The 16,896-nt window shown below is 51.1% G+C and overlaps 1 protein-coding gene across 2 annotated transcripts; it reads right to left on the bottom strand.

Moving 5' to 3' along the window:
* Positions 1-369: 369 nt before the first annotated feature.
* SCLY (selenocysteine lyase) lies at positions 370-16,685 on the bottom strand. 2 transcript variants are annotated; one of them, XM_032955081.2, is made up of 13 exons: positions 16,513-16,680; positions 12,903-12,995; positions 12,650-12,759; positions 9,437-9,537; positions 8,184-8,370; positions 7,037-7,164; positions 5,933-6,097; positions 5,255-5,361; positions 4,862-4,898; positions 4,302-4,385; positions 4,062-4,164; positions 2,508-2,583; positions 370-1,654 (listed from the first exon to the last, which is right to left on the bottom strand). In XM_032955081.2, the coding sequence occupies exons 2-13, from the start codon at positions 12,932-12,934 to the stop codon at positions 1,372-1,374; spliced, it is 1,413 nt and encodes a 470-aa protein (XP_032810972.1). In that variant the 5' UTR covers positions 12,935-12,995; positions 16,513-16,680; the 3' UTR covers positions 370-1,371. The 2 variants fall into 2 exon arrangements, with proteins under 2 accessions (XP_032810972.1, XP_032810973.1); XM_032955082.2 differs by lacking the exon at positions 5,933-6,097 and having other exon boundaries at positions 16,513-16,685.
* Positions 16,686-16,896: the final 211 nt, after the last annotated feature.

Here is a 16,896-nt window from a genome sequence, read left to right as displayed (position 1 = left end):
CGTGCCACTCAGCCTGCGTGCCACTCCATCTATATGCCACTCAGCCTGCGTGCCACTCCGTTTATGTGCCACTCAGCCTGCGTGCCACTCAGCCTGCGTGCCACTCCGTTTATGTGCCACTCAGCCTGCGTGCCACTCAGCCTGCGTATCACTCAGCCTGCATATCACAAGCCTGCATATCACTCAAGCTGCATATCAGTCTACATGCCACTCCATCTATGTCCCACTCAGACTGCGTGTTACTCCATCAATATGCCACTAAGACTGCGTGCCACTCCGTGTACGTGCCACTCGGCCTGCGTACAACTCGTCAAAGGGATTTCATCGAGTGACTGGAATGAAAACGTTTCACTGGTGCTGTACAGAAACTCATTACAGATGTGTTTTTTTATTAGCACGCGGAGCCGGAACATGGTTCTGCGTGTTTGTGCATTCAGGAGGCATGGTGTGCAGACCGCCACGATCTGTAAGACAGTGCCACTGCACGTCACGCCGAATACCGCGGTGCTCACGTTCTGTGTAACGTCACGACTGCATACTTAACCCGTATAAACGTAGTATTTTTTTAATCCAAGAGTTGGGGGAGTGTCTTACTTTCCACTGCATTGTTAAACCGGAGAATATTGTCCTGTAAGGTTCACGTCAAGTTTGGACATAAAAATTCACTCGGGCAATATTTCAATCTGTCGGAAACACCAACTTCCCACTGCCGTGCGGATCACACCATGCAACTAGAAACATCAATCTAAACCAGATCATGTCCACAGTAATTCCAGCAGAGGCCTCTCTCGCAAAGCACCACAAACCTCGTCAGCAATGAGTCACCAGACGGCAGTCGCCCGAGTAAGTTGAATCAACACTCAGAGCTGGGCCCGGCCAATTAAGTGAAAGCTCATGTTTAGAGGACGGAAGGATGGCGGCGGCAGCACAGTGGTAACGTTTGTGGGCCATTGCAAGAAAGGCCTGGGGGGTTCGAATTGTGTGTGGAGTCTGTATGTTCTCCCACTGTTCTACATGGGGTTTCTCCGGGTTCTGCAGTTTCCTCCCACAGCTAAAAAAAAACACTTCTGGTATTGAAAAATTACTGGCAAATTACTTTACTACAATTCCCGTGGCAACATCGCCCCCTACTGATAAATCTGAAAAAGAGTCGAGACTGAGGCTTCCATGGGTAAACAAGTGCAATAAAAAATAAGTCGTATTTTGTGTAGTTGTTGGTGAACAAGTTGCAATCAACTCTCGATATACGAGAACCTGATTTAATTGGGCCTGGCTGCTTGCTCCCTGGATTTGAACCGAACATCTCAGCGACGTGAAATGGGCGCGCCAATGCGCGCGTCAGCCGCCCAGCCATCTCGCTCGATTATTTCTCTAAGCGTCTCCGGAATTAGAAATTATATTTATTGGAGTGGAGTTCACATCATTGTCTGACACGGACTCTTGCTCTGTGGGCGCGGAGTCTTCCGCCGGGGGAGTCGCGACGCGAGGAACAGTCCCGGCGGGGCCCCGTGCCGTGAGCGTGGTGACCGCAGCGCGCAGGCTGGAGACGGCGCGCTCCACGTCGCGACGGCTCGTCTCGCGGCCCACGCTCAGGCGCACGGCGTTGAGAGCCACCTCCTCCGGTACGCCACATTGCAGCAGCACGTGCGACGGCCTGTAGGGACACGCGGTTCCGTCCACTTCACGACCGTCCCAAGACGTTCACGTGCCTGGCGACCGAGGGCCGAGGTTCACCGCCAGCTGAGAGCAATGAGATTTTGCCAGCCGCGATAATTTTTATTTTTTTTCGCCAGGTGAGATCTCAAGAAGCTAAGATAGTCTCTTGAGTTCCAGGTGCAGTGCAGTTTCTCCAGGTTGGTCTGTGTCTAAAATAATTATTTAATGAAGCTTTTTCCACGTGCCACTGTGGACCTCCTAGGGAGCCGGGTTAGTACTCGCACTGCTTGGGTTATGGATCAGCAACACTGCTACTGTCTTCCAAATGGTAAAAATTTCGACCGACAAGCACTGACAGAAAAAACACACACAATGCAATTGACATCGGCCAAATAATCCCAATGCTGAAAAATTACCTGCAAATTTCTCAATTGGGATTACACATGTAGGGGATCTGCAAGCCATCCTCACACACTCGCACCACGCAGACATTAAATCTCCGCATTCGGCATAGCACACACCAATCACACGCACGGGAATACACTAAACGGGAGTCAAGGGTTAAAGGGCACTGACGTCACATGGACTCGGCGTACAAGACGGAGATCTGGATTGAGAACGAGGGCGGATATGGAGGGTATTAAAGAGGAGTTGGTTTTAGGAACGAGTGGCTGTGGTTTAGAGAATAAAGAAGCGCTGAACCAGTCTCTGACTCCTCTACACATATCAACATGACCACCTACTGTGAAAACTTGGCAGGAGCCTCCCGAAAAAGAATTGACTTGGTGAAGCTCTCCTGTGTAAACAAGCAGAAACATCATAATATGAGTAATCACGCCACTGTTGCTCACCGGTGGGTGTTGCCAGAGTGGCAGGCGGCCCCGACGCTCGCCAGCAGGCCGTGAGCTTCCGCCAGCACCCTGTGGCCTGAGGGGGTAGGACACGGGCGGGGGATGCTGTGACAGGTTACGGCCTGCGCCACTCACGCGCCACTCACGAGCCTTGTGAAGCCACCCCGTGGCTTCACAAGGCTCGTGACGACTGCGACGACTGCGACGACTGCGACGAAAGCCAAGGAGGTAAAGTCAATGCGAGTGAACGAGATGGAATCGATACATGTAGAAGCACCGAGTTGGCGGCCTCATCAACCGTGTATTGATCCTCAGGCTTTTCCCTCCACATTTAGAAATGTGCGTTTAGAGTATTTGGCCGATATAAATTTCCACGTGATAAGCCACTTCTAAAAAAGAGCGACATAGCTCAGTGGGCTTTACCTGGTAAAACATTTAAAATAGTTTAGTTATTGCATTGTAGGCCAAATCACATCCTCACCCTCCCCCCAAGCCGTTAGACGACTGTGCTACATACATGCAATTCTGGGAAGCTCCGATGATCAAAATCTGACTTGTGGATTTATTACTGTAACCAGATACTTTCATTTCCAACGCAGCCTTCCATCGACGCGTGGATCTGGCTCGTACTGTTAACCCACATCACCAATGTACAAAGTGCAAACGCATGCATGCACCCGGTCTCGCAACACTCTTGCGTTACACTCGCCATCTATTTTGTGGACGTTATAAAGTTTGTGCTTTGAGGAACTCGTAAAATCAATATATTTTAACGTTATTTTGTTACTCTCCATAAGCTAATGATTATCTTGTGTTGTATATATTATATGGTTTTTACTCGAACCAGGACCCCATATCTAACACAGCCAGGTCTTTGTCTATAAACATCTGGCAGTTCGCCAGCATTGGTTCAAGCGAGCCCGACTGCTGATGCGACACAGAATGTCGAAACCTGTCCAGCGTTTCCTTGTGATCAACCAATGCTGCTGGAAGAGTAAACTCCAAGAAGGACGTGTGGCCGATGGGGTGTGTAACCAATCATTTAATTTAATTGTGTGGAGAGGAAAACATGGGAAGGAGGCGAATTGATTATTTATTTTGAGAGCAGAGAAAGATCTTGGCGAGTCTGCCGGGCGAACGATAAAACCAATGGAGCTGCAATTGGCCTAATGTCCCGATATTGAACAACGACCCAAAACATTCCTGAATCGGAATTACACACACAGCAAGATCGTCCCCGACCGAAAAAGAAACTTGGCAAGACCCTCCATGAAAAAGTGTCTTTGGAGTCTTCAGTGATAATAAAATAACCATCACGGATCTGGTGCTCCCTCGGATGCCCGGTCTAATGCTTTGCTCGTTTAGCAGGGCTCTGCTTTTGGTTCTTAACTCTCGGACCGCGGTGTTCCAACACAAGCGGGATGACCACCAGGCGCTTCACAGTCCTTGACCCGCTGCGTTTATTCATGCTTCGTCGGCTAGAGTTTCATTCTCGCATTTTATGGGTAAACAAGCGGCGCAGACGACTCTGGCGAGTGAGGAGTGCGGGCGCACCCTGCAGGCAGGGGCCCAGGATGGACACGTTGCAGGTGTTGGGCAATCGGTCGGAGCCCGAGAAGTGGCCGTTAAAGTGCAGGCGCTCGGGCCCAAATTCCGCCTGCGGCAGACACGCGCACACACGGCCGAGCAGAACGCAGCTGTGAGCCCCGGGAAAATCCCAGCCGACTCCAGCTGACCCTCTGCTCCTCGAGGGTCGGGTCTCCATCCTGCTGTGCTTCATGTGCCACATCTCACCAGTAGTAGTTCCTCCAGGTAGTCTCGCGTCTGCCGCATGTGCCTCTCGTACTCGTCCAGGTGCTGACACACCAACTCCGCGGCCTGGCCGCCCCACAGCGGTGCAGCGGAGGAAACACGAGCCCCCACATGCTCAGCCGCGTCGACAAGCAACATCGTGCGCTGAACGTTACCGTACGATGCCCGATTGTTATTATATCTATTTACCCATGAAAGCTTAACTCAAGAGTCTCAAGACTCTTTTCAGGAGGGTCCTGCCAAGTGTTTGAAGCAGGGGGCGATGTTGCCGCGTGTAATCCCAACCGATCAATTAAGCAGGTCATTTTTCAGTGTTCAGATGTTGACGAATACCAGTTACATTGTAAGGATTTTAAACTCTGTGAGGATACCTCAAAGCTACTAGTACATTACAAACACCTGTAGATGAGCTAAGGTGTTTGATTCGAGGGATGGCTGTGGGGTGTGAGAGATAACTAAAATGTCTCTAGACGGTGAAACCTGCATGGATCTATGTTTGGTTGAACATCTCGTGGCCACGACCATACCACCGCAGCACTCACCTTGCCCAGGCCAGCAATCATGGGGGTATTTTCAGTCCTGGCAACAGACAAACGGCCTGCGTCATTCCCTTCGTGCCTTCCCGTCAAGCAGCCAGACATTTCGTGGGTTGCTTTGCTCACGACGGGGGGTAGGGGGGGGGACAGGGCCGGGGACAGGCAGCACGCGGGACCACAAAGAATGTCGCCAGCCAACCACATTTCCCCACTCTACGAACTGTCGCTCTAAGCGACAAAATGGCCACGCATTCAGTTCCCTTGAGCCGGCGGTCTGGAGAAGGCGGAGCGCTTCGGAACGCGCGATGCGCATCTTTGCACTTTCATGGACCCCGCGCTCGCGCTTCCGTCGTTTACCGCTGTGAACGAGAGCAACGTCGCCGTGGCGTCGGTCCTCACCCCGGACGAAAGTTGCGCTCCTGGCCGCCCCCGAAGAGCATGGGGACGAGCGGTGTGCCGGCGCCGAGGCCCCGCACGCACAGCGCTCCCACGCGCGGCCCGTAGAACTGCACACGCGCATAAACAACAAGTGGTGATGACGTCACTGCAGCGCTTGTGCCGGGCTAGGTTCACTTTGGCTCGAATGAGATGACTGACGGGTGCACCGCTTTTTGCATCTGTTCGTCGCTGTGTTTTTGTGGGTGTGTGTACGGTGTGGTGCCGCGGCAGGAGGTCATTGGTTCGATCCCGACTCCCTGTGGTTGCGTGGATTTTTCTCTGGGTCCTCCGGTTTTCCCCTCCACGTTTATAAACGCGTGTGTCTTTGTGCATAGAGAGGTGGTGCAATGCGCTACGAACCCGGCGACCCAAGTTTGATTCCCGCTCACGGCCAAAATCAGTTACAAAAATTTATTAACCAGTCACGGGCCTCCCCTAAGTCGACTCGGCCTCCAATGAGTACCTGAAGCAGTGTGTAAACAACGCCACAGAGCATTAAAAGGCGGTCGGGTGTGACGCTGGCCACTCACCCCCTCATGCGTCGCACGGCCTTCATAGGTGCTACTCGCTAACAGCGCTTGCCCCAGCGGCCTCTTAAAGGTCTACACGGGGGGACCTTTGTCTTCGTGTTTGCGACACCTTGTGCCCCACGACGGTGAGGTAGTCCACCCCGAGCTCTTCGACGTTGACCCTGATTTTGCCGAGAGCCTGGGCGGCGTCCGTGTGCAGCAGCACGCGGCCCAGACGCGGCATCGCGCCCCCTCCTCGCATTGCGCGCACGCGCCGGCAGATCTCCGCGACCGGCTGCCCCAAAACACGTGCTCGTTAGCGGCACATTCGCCGTCTTGCTCCGCGGCTCCTCGGCAACGCGTCCGAGAAGGGTGCTGTGCGATCGACTCGTCTACGGCAAGACAGCGGAGCCAGCGCCGTGGTCTCCTACGGGAGCCCGTGTCAATATTCAGTTTACTCACTCTGGTGACAAGCCACATGCACGGGAAAGTCAAAGTATCGCAAAAATTTTAGTTCTGAGAGCTGGATACCAAAATGTCACTGCACAAAGCGGTGAGTACATCGCACAACAAGTGAGCAAAAAAAGGAGCTCTCAGCCTTGTCTAAGCCACCAGCTCGGTAGAGCTGGACGTGTGACCGTGTTATCGTTTAGATGAGAGATAGGCAATCTGCGGCTTCAGAGCCACATGCGGCCCTTTAAGGACCGCTTCGTGACGTTATTTATTTAGGACCACCGTCTCGCATTCACATGCATTGCAGCTCTTGAAATATTGAACGTTTTACCGAATTCGAAACAAAAATGGCTCTTCTTGTTATTTTGGTTGCCCACCCCTGGGCTAGGCCATCGGCTCAAAGAAAGTTGAAGATGCGGCCATCCCCATTGGCAGCGCGTCGTCTTCAACTGGGAGCACTGTACAGGCAATGTGCGCTATGACATGCACTGCAAAAATTATTGGATTATTAACAGTTGCTGACCACAGGCCCAAAACACCAAAACGCACGACTAAAATTGTAATAAAAAAGATTGAACACGTGCATTTACACAGGCATAGCATGGTGGGAGTGTGCCTTCCTGAAGTGTGCGTGAGCAGCACACCTTTGTGTGTTGTTAAGTCTCATCCCTAACCCAAGGCCTAGCTCTAGCTCAGGCTCATCCCTACCGCGAGACTTGGCTCCACCCCAGCCCTAGCCTTGGGCCCAGTCCCAGCCTTGCGCAAGCCCCGTGCGCCTCACCATGATGATGCCGGTCTCATTGTTGGCCAGCATGATCGACACGATGCAGGTGGTCGGGCGGATGGCAGCCAGGACCTGGTCCACCTCCACGCGCCCCGTCACCCACGAGGCTGGCACTGCCGTAAAGTCTGCAGCAGATGAGGGGGAGCGGCGTTTTGTTAGTTTGCGTGTCTACGTTGCGACCAAGAATACGATGACAGTTTCATACAGAGGGTCGATGAGGCACGCAAGACGCCAGCGGTGGAAACATGGCCAGGCGATGGGATGGATGGAAAGTGGACATCAACTTAGCTTTGAGGTTTCCGCAGCCTAGGTTGAGCATCTGTGCAGGCCTCTGCGAGTTACACCTCACATTTGCAGTTTTTAGGATACTTCCCATTTATTTAGACTCGGTGAGGTTTTTCCAGATAAACAAATGATATCACTGGCGTCGGCAGTGACGCCTGTATATTTCGAGTTTGCATGTTCTCCCTGTGGTCGCATGGATTTTTCTCCAGGTCTTCCGGTTTTTCTCTCCACATTTAGAAACTTGCGTTTAGAGTATTTGGCTGCTGTAAAACCACATACGCCACTCCATTGAGCTATCATTTGTGGCAAGGTCACTTCTGAAAAAGAGCTATATAGCCCAGTAGGCCTTAGCTGGTAAAAATAAAAAAAAGTTTAGTTATATTTCTCCTGTTGTGTCCTTGCAGTGCGCTGTACATTTTTCCGTTTAATAAATTGCTTGGAAAATGCACAAGCGATGCTGCACTGCCCCATGTATGAGGAGCATCGCGATGGAGAGAGAGCAATCCCAGAATGTGGTTCCGGCTCAAATGAGCTTGAGGCGGCGCTCATCTCCCATTTACAGCCCTGAGCCAGTGGGAGAAAAATCCACATTCCTACAGCGGGGGCGAGTCTATTCACAGGACAATCACTGCTGACTTACTTGCCAGTGGTACCTATTTTATCAACCCGAGCGATGATGTGCCGAGTCAACCCCCAACCAAAATGTGAACACTCGCGACCTTGCGATCGCGATCCGCTCGCTCTGCCGCTTGGCCGCCACCTGGCTGGAGGTGCAGCACCGCGCCACGCGTCTGGCTGTCGAGGTGGTGCCGGTGTCATAACGTGGAGGCCCGTGGTGACACGGGGGCTCTGCCTGTACCTGCCCGGCCCTCCGCCACCAGGCTGTCCACCGCCAGGCGCACCGAGTCATGCTCCAGGCAGGACACGATGATGTGCGGCAGCGCCGCCCCTCGGCTCCCCGCGGCTGGCACCCCGTCCTCTCGCCCGCCGGCGCTCCGCGTCTTCCAGAAGTGCTTCACAGCCGTGTGCAGCACCAAGTTGTTTGCCTGGCGCAGCAGAACACGGCAGCGAGTTAACCCCGGTAACCTGTCCATCGGCGGCTATGAACACTTTGCAAACGGCACGTTTTTCGTCTCACGCGATTTTCCAGGTGAAATATAAACAACAATTGGTTGCTGCTTTTTTACTTCTGCAACAATGATTCCATTGTTCATTCCGATCCAGTCCTTTAACCACCTGAACTTAACCACCTGAAATCATGTAGACATCCATGTCCACCATCTGCGTGTTCCTAAGTCGAGGCATTAAAGAGGCTGCCATGTAGACTCACACAGCGTGGAAGATTGGGCCCGGATGTTCTATTTGGGTTTAATTGCATAGCAATATTCAAACACAAACAGTGTGACTTATATTTTAAGGGGCATGTAAACATTAAATCTAATTTAGTTGATTTTCCTTTGTTTTGCACCACCTCGAGTATTTTGGAGTTTTACAACTGAAGATGCGTAAAAAGGGTGGCACCTGCAGCCTAAAGCAGGCCAAGGGGTCTAAGGCCTGTCTCAAGAATCCACAGAGCGAGCATACGCTCCTTGCCAGGTTTTGCATCACGCTTTACAGGATACGTGCATGCTGCAATACATGTGGGGGCACGTTCATTATTATTACTACTACTACTACGCTTGATTACCCAGGACAGCCTCACTGAGTGTGAAGACTCATTTTCAGGAGGGTACTGCCAAGTTTTCTCAGAAGGGAGGCAAAGTTGCTGCCACGTGTGATCCCATTTGAGTCATTTGCAAATCATTCTTCAGCATGGCATGTTTTGGTCAATACTGGCTGCTGTGTATTGGGTTTTTTTTTTTAGCTATGGGAGGAAACCAGAGCACCCATGCAGAACAGGGGGAGAACATACACACTCCACGCAGAGAGCTGCTCGGGTCGGGAATCTAACCCAGGGCCTTATTGTCACGAGGCGTGACTGTCGCCGCTGCGCCGCTGTTCTGTTAAAGACACGCGGCTGCTGCACGTGGGCGAGCAGGGTGGGGGGTGATGATCGCCAGAGTACACCGAGGGCCTGGGCAGCCGTCCGCGGCCCCAGTGGGCCAGTGATACCTCGGTTCCCCCGGACGTGAAGATGATGTCTTCTGGGCACCCTCCCAGCATGGAGGCAATGTTCCCTCTAGCCCGGCAAATAAGTGCCTTTGCCTTCTGACCTGCAAGGTAACCGACAGAGAGCAGAGCCACGCAGAACACCGTAGACCCAGCCACGCAACTCGATCAGCTTGAGCGAGGCCTGACAGGAATGTCCACACTTATTTCCGTGAAAAATAACCCAGCGGATGCTTATTGGTTTGGTGACGAGGCGACTGAGGTGACAATGCAAACGACGCAGCACACGTGGGAGTCAGAACTGCAGTGGTTCTGCGTGCTCCTCGATGTCCGTCCCTCAAGCGTCTCCACGCGAGGGAAATCGTCGTTCTAAAGCGCTTCAGTGATGCGGTCCAGCGGCAGCGCATTGGCTGCTTGTTTCTGACGTCCGCGGTTCTATTCCGGCGGCCTCCTTGATTAATACTGCAGGTATAATAATCATAAAAATACCACGCACCGTTTGGCCATCATTCCCAAGGGGCTTTCTCTAGTTTTGTATTCTGGATTCAAGTTACTTCTGCTTCTATAAATCTGTTGAGGAGCACTGGACGACTCGGAGACGGTTCCTGAGAGAAGGGCTTTTGCCGGTGTTTGTTTAAGGGCTTGCGCCAATACAACAGTCTACCGACACTTCCCCCAGGGGTAGGGGTCCTAGGCTCGGTCCTACACTCGGACCCCTGGCTCTGCCTGTCCCCTAGCACAGCGAGCTGCCCGGGCTGCCTCCTCTGCACCGGCCGAGGGTTCACCCAGCATCGGCCGACCGAGGAGCGTAGCCACGCCTAGCTCTTACGCTGGCCTCTCTACAGACTCCTATCCCCTTACCCCTGGCCCTAACTTCTCCCCTTCTTTGTCCCTTGTCTCTCGCAACGACCCCGTTGACGTCACGGGGCTCCCGCTTTTATCCCCTTGCGAGACATGACGTCATCCTGCCGGCAGGCACGCATGACGTCACATCCCATGACGTCACCGCACCTGGAAGCGAGCCCGACGTAATGTCCGCAACTAGTCCTCTACAAATCTAATCTAATTTACATGTATAGAGCACCTTCACTCAAGGTGCTTGACATAGTTAAACAAGATGACACAATAAAATGATTTAGATGGCAGGGGCGTGCAAGGATTGAAGACAAAGTGACGGTGATAGAGAGGTACTTCGTGATCACAGAAGGGTAGGGGAGGGACGGGAAGAAGTGGAGGGGCAAGGGGGACGAGAATGAGTAACAGAGAAGAGGCGAGGCTTTGATTGAGGAATGGAAGTAGGTTAAGGAGGGGGACCGCTTAATGTACAGTGGAGTTGATTCCAGTGTAGGGGTGCAAGGAGGACCAGAAACTTGATTGGGCACTGGGAGAAGGAGCGACAGAGAGAGATGGAGAAGATTGAGAACGAAGAGGATGAGAGGGGACATGGAAGGAGATTAGATGCAAGATTAGGTGGGGCAAGGCCATGAAGAGATTTAAAGATGAGCGTCAGGTATCTGAAAAGACAGTGGTGTAGTGAACGGGAAGCCAGTGGAGTTGAAGGAGGAGAGGCAGAATGTGAGAGTTAAAGGGGAGATTGAAAATAACCCGTGCAGAAACATTTTGAATTTATTGCAGGGGAGTGAGGGCAGAGGCAGGGAGGCCAAGAAGAAGGGAATTACATTCGTCCATACAGGTCAAGATCAGAGAATGAAGCAGGAGTTTGGGGGCAGAATGTGAAATGAGAGGGAAGATTTTCCTGATGTTGAACAGATGAAGGCGGGAGATGTGAGTAGTAGTGGAGACTGGTGGATAAAGTGAGAGAAGAGTGAAAGGTGACACCAAGGTTGAGGGCAGAGGAAGCAGGACAGAAAGAGAGGAGGGAAGGAGATGGTGGTACGGGTGGAAGAGAGCGAGAGGCTGGAAAGAAAATGATCGATGATTTGGAAAGATTGATATTGAAGTGCCATCCAAGACTGGATGGCAGACAGGTGGAGATACAAGAGGACAGGTCAGAGGTGAGAGAGGGAAAGGAGAAGAAATACTTGGGTTGTCGTTGTCAGCAAATAAATGATGAGGAAAGCAGAAAGAGGAAATAATAGATTCAAGAGGTGAAATATTGAGAGAGAATAGCGAGGAACCCAGAACTGAACCCTGGAGAAGACCACCACTGAGATGGGAAGGCGAGGACACGGAGTGGTCGCAGGAGACTGGGGAGCCAGGAGAGGGGAGTGCCGGAGATGCGAAAGTCAGAGACAGTGGAAAGAAGAGTGGGGTGAACAACAGTGTTAAAAGGCGGAAGAAATTTCGAGAAGATTGATTGTGCGAGAGACAGAATTTCTTGATAGAGCCTTACGATTAACCGTCCCAGCCAACGGACCTGTAGCCCAAACGAGACCAATCATTATGCATTTTATACGCTGTACCTGAACTTCTTGTCTTTCTGTGTAGGTATGTTCATGGCATGCTGCGCTATTAACGCACAAACCCAGCTTGCTCCTCGGCCGCTTGTAAGTGGGGCCTCTGATACTGCCAACCCACAGTGAGGAGTTTCCGTCTCACTGCATAAGGCATACCACCTCAAAATGGCAGGAAACGAAACAAAGAGCGTTTGGATGTAACGCACGAACGGCCTTCACGGTTGAATTCACCTGCCGTGTGCGTCATTCATGGGAGACGCGTGCACACCGCTGTGTACGACTGCTACGGGGTCCCAGGTGATGGTGTGCAACAGACAGCGTGCTTACGTTGTGAGTGACCTGGTGAGATCACGCGAGTGGTGTCCTGTCAGAGCTAGTCACATTAAATTGCGTGGCGAGAGGGTGATTGGGAGGGGTGGCGAGAGGTTATAGGAGGGGTGGTGGAGAGGGTGGTAAGAGGCTGATGGTAGGGGTGGTGAGAGGGTGGTGAGAGGGATGGTGAGGTGGTGAGAGGGGTGGTGAGAGGATGATGGGAGGGGTGGTGAGAGGGTGGTGAGAAAGTGGTGAGAGGGTGGTGAGAGGGATGGTGAGAGGGTGGTGAGAGGGATGGTGAGGTGGTGAGAGGGTGGTGAGAGGGGTGGTGAGAGGATGATGGGAGCAGTGGTGAGAGGGTGGTGAGAGTGTGATGGGAGCGGTGGTGAGAGGGTGATGGGAGGGGTGGTAAGAGTGTGATTTTCGTATTTTCCAAGAAGCCAGTGTGAGCCCCTCAAAACGCTGCTGCGGGTGAGTTGGCACTCACCTGGCCCGTAGGAGCTACTCGGGTTGCCCCAGGCCTCCGTGAGGGCCCGGCTGATGTCCTCCACCACCTCCGGGGCCAATGGTGTGGTGGCGTTGTAGTCCATGTAGACCCTGAGCACACCGCTCACTCACGCTGTCATCCAAGTCCACCTCTCGCTCACTCATCAACTCCGTGCACACTCATTGCACAACAGAGTCACTGACGGTCGTGGTTCCCTGCACACACTGGGTATGTCGTGAATTGTTACACAAACCTCTCCATGGTGTTCGTTTCCGTTGTGGCCATATCTCAGCAGTAGAAATTCACGGCTCGTGACGGTTCTTCACGGTTCACCTCGCACCGGCCTCTGCAATGACCATCAAAACGCGGACACATTTAAAACTGGTGTTGAATTCGATAAAATATTAATACAAAACAAACTTGCCTGGACGTTAAAGGAAAGAGCGAAAACAAACTTTATTCAAACCAAAATAAAAACACTAGCCTACCAGCAATACACGATCAACCAGGCTATGCGTTAACTGTGTGTTAGCCGACTCTGTGTTGCATTGCATTACATTTCCCAAAAAATCGCTACATTTTGTTTTCTCAAACGGCCTATTTCTCTCTCTAAAATGTACCAGGCTCTCACAGGTCCATTCCCTCTTTCTCTCCCCCGGTCGCTTCGGGGTGGAATTCCACACAACTCTCTCTAAAATGTACCAGTCTTGTTGGGTCTTTCATTGACATGCTAATTTCTCTGCCCCAGCAGACCCACCTCTCTCTCTGGCCAACCACCCCCCTCTCTCTCTATTTAAGGCATTGGGTCTCTGTGTGTCGATGTTGTGTGTCTCTCTATGTGTGTCTCTGTGTGTCTCTCTCTGCTTGTGTGTCTGTGTCTCCGTTTCTGTGTTTTGTCTCTCTCTCAAATGTAATTCTACCTGATGACGGTTGCTTGTGTTGCAATTGAAACATCGTACTCTATTCAATTTATTTTCTCTCTACGTGACTTTACCGAAAGAACCAAAGAGCGAATTCAGTAGGTTGTTGGAACATTATGCATGCAATGTTTTAAATATGGATGTATTCAGAGGGTGTATAATATTGCATTATCTGATAAATATGTTGCTCATACACAATAACAACATAACATGTTCATTGTTACAAGATCTGTTCGGAGACTGCCAGTGCATTGGCACCAACTAAGCAGGCAAGTGCTGCGAATGGCTGGGCTTTCCACGCCACTGCTGTTCCTTGTCACAATCCTTTCCGCGGGTACCCTGTACCGGGGTCCGAGGATCCGATCGCAAGGGCAGCAAGCCGGCTGCTCAATCTGTTCCTCGCCAGACAGGGCCCACACAAGTTGCAGCGGTGCCAACTGAGGACGTGTCCAGGGATGGCGCAGTGGTTACACACTTGTGCCTCACAGCAAGACGTTCCCGAGATCGATTCCATACTCGGAGTTTGCACTCCCCATTTTCTGCATGGTCAGAGTATGCGAGTGTGTGGAGTTTGTATGTTCTCCGGGTTTTCTGATTTCCTGCTATAGCTAAACACACAGTGTAACCAGTATTGGTAAAACCACATCCAAATGCTGAACAATTACCTGCAAATGACTGAATTGGGATTGCACACAGCAGCAGAAACATCAACCCCCTACTGCGGCAAACTTGCCAGGGCCCTCCTGAGAAAGAGTATTGAGCCTCAGCGAGGATTTCCCGGGTCAACATGTGCAATGTGCTCTCCAATCAACTACACGGCTGTCAGACGGTCAGTCTTCAACACACACAAGTCACCGATGTCATGCCCAGCCACTTCCGAGATGCTTCTGAGCATGCCACCGTGGTTGTTGGGCCTGCCAGAGGGGCTTTTAACAACGCACACAGATTGCATGCACAATGGCTCTCAGCATTATCCAGACCACCATCTCCAAAAGAACTAACGTGTGTAGTATAGTAATAGGTTTTACCCTTTTAACTGGCACAAAAACTGACACCTTTATTCAAGGCATCAAGTTTGCAATAACCACAACACAAGCAGTCAAAATGCAAACAAAAGAGACAACTCTGACAATAATATGCACTGTCCTTGAATTTGATTGCATTTTGACTGCTTGTGTTGTGGTTATTACAAACATGATGCCTTGAATAAAGGTGTCAGTTTTTGTGCCAGTTAAAAGGTTAAAACCTATTACTATATCTTGTTACTGGCAAAGGAGGTCTCATAAACTAACGTGTGGTCGGTCATTCTGTCCATTAGACCGGTGGTTCTCAACCGGAGGTACACGGACCTCTGGGGGGTACGTGAGGTGATTTAGAAACGAGTGAAATTACATCATACATTAGAGTCGTTGGTGAATAATCACGTATGAATCTGCCAATATAAAATAACAATATAATTTAAATCTATATGGTAACCAATGACGATAAAAAACACACCTTCCTAAACTCATTGATCGTAAACAATGCGGTTTCCAAGTCGGTTGGATTTTATTTTATTCGCTTGCAAGAGCTACGCATTTGTTAGGATACTTCAAAATGGACCACTGGTTAAAATACTGATGTTCATTATCCATCACATTTATTTATTTCTCAAAACTATTTTGGGTCAAGCAAATTGGGGGTGACAGGGGGGGTGGCAAGGTAACTCAGTTGAAAACTAAAGTTCAACAAAGTGGGTACCGTCGCCAAACAAAGATTGAGAAGCCACTGGCTTAGACAACATTCTCAAACAGCTGAGAAAACGTGGCCACCCCACCGGAAGAGGAAAGTTAAACCACAACAGCAGCGGGGGGCCCTCTTTCGGCCTCGGCCAAGGCGGCGTTTGCTGTCCGCAGCCGCTGCCCCGTGGGGCTAACCGCGGGAGGCCCCCCTCTCTGTTTTATGTTTACGATCAGAGAAAGGCGAAGATGCTCGGTGTAGTCGGTACTTTGCTTCGTTCATCATTTAGTTTTTTTTAATGCTTTGCTTTATGTAACCCCTCCCCGCCCCCCCCCCCCCCCCCCCCCCATTTTTAAATGAAAGATTTCACGCTCTGCTCTCATTACCCCTTCCCTCCCTCTCTACCCCCTGTCTCTCTTGCTGGAGAGATGGATGCACGATGGCTTTTGGCCGAACTTGGCCTCCGAACTTAACCCAGCCACTCACTCAGGGGGCAGCGTTAAGGTTGCAGACAGGAACTAGGTGAGGACGCATAGAGAACAGAGAGGCTGGGTCAGCTCACCCGGCATTGATTCAAGCAAAGCCTGACGACTGATGACACACTCAATGGTCGAACACGGTTAGGTCGTGCCTGTATTACAGTAATGCTGAAGCCAAGGCCATAGCCATGGGGTCAACATTGGGGGAGACCCAAATGTTTCAGGGTGTCTGGAGGTCCCAACCCAGAAAAATGTCTACATTTTAAAACTAATTTCATGCCTAAAATATAAAAATTTTTCACAAACACATGGGATGGACTTTTTAAAATTATTTTTTTTACAATGTCTAATCGTATATTGTATTATATTGATCTGTTTTTCTTTTTTTTACCATTTATTGTTTCATTGTATGTAATGGCAGAGATTAGGGATTAATAAAGTACAACCATAACCACAATCATATAAAAAGAAATCTATGCATTGATTTATATGAAGACAAGTCCAGACATTGTGGACAAGGTTTAGCAAATTGTTGTTTTATTTACATAGCATAGCAATTTTATGCATACCCCCCCCCCCCCCAAGGCCGTAACTATAATATATATTGGGGGATCTCCACTCAACGAGGGCCGCGTGGCTGACGTGATGTGTTTAGAACAAACCCCGCGACTGTTTGACGTGCAGCGGCACGGCATGGGAAGCGGGACGCGGGGCGTGCTTCCTCGACCCGGCGCCTTTCACTCACCCACGTGGCGAGGTGAGCCCACAAAGATTCATCCAGCAGTGGATTGGCAAAGCCGCAGACCCGGCTCGCTACGAGCCCTCATGGCAGTCTCCACGTGCCAATCCGGCAGCGTTTCTCGGTGATGACGTCACTCGCAGGAAGCATTAATAGGATCGTCATTGACGCCATCGTGCCAATCCGGGCTGCGTTTCTCGGTGATGACGTCACTCGCAGGATCCATTAACAACATCGTCATGGACGTCATCGTGCCAATCCGGGCAGCCTTTCTCGGTGATGACGTCACTCTCTGGCTGCATTAACAGGATCGTCATTGACGTCATCGTGCCAATCCGGGCAGCGTTTTTAGGTGATGACGTCACTCGCAGGCTGCATTAACAGGATCGT

Source organism: Petromyzon marinus, chromosome 16, assembly GCF_048934315.1.
Source record: "Petromyzon marinus isolate PM22_M1 ecotype Great Lakes invasive population chromosome 16, UKy_Petmar_22M1.pri1.0, whole genome shotgun sequence".
Lineage (NCBI taxonomy): Eukaryota > Metazoa > Chordata > Hyperoartia > Petromyzontiformes > Petromyzontidae > Petromyzon > Petromyzon marinus.
Note: the sequence above shows the minus strand (reverse complement) of the source record. Positions and strands in the feature narration are given on the sequence as shown.

Bases quoted from the DNA above. Each gene is read 5' to 3' on its own strand.
- SCLY (XM_032955081.2), bottom strand. From the start codon at position 12,934: ATGGCCACAACGGAAACGAACACCATGGAGAG. The intron at 12,760-12,902 runs GTTTGTGTAACA...CGGTGTGCTCAG, and splicing joins GAAACGAACACCATGGAGAG to GGTCTACATGGACTACAACG. The intron at 8,371-9,436 runs GTATCACTGGCC...CTGCTGCGCCAG, and splicing joins TCACGTCCGGGGGAACCGAG to GCAAACAACTTGGTGCTGCA.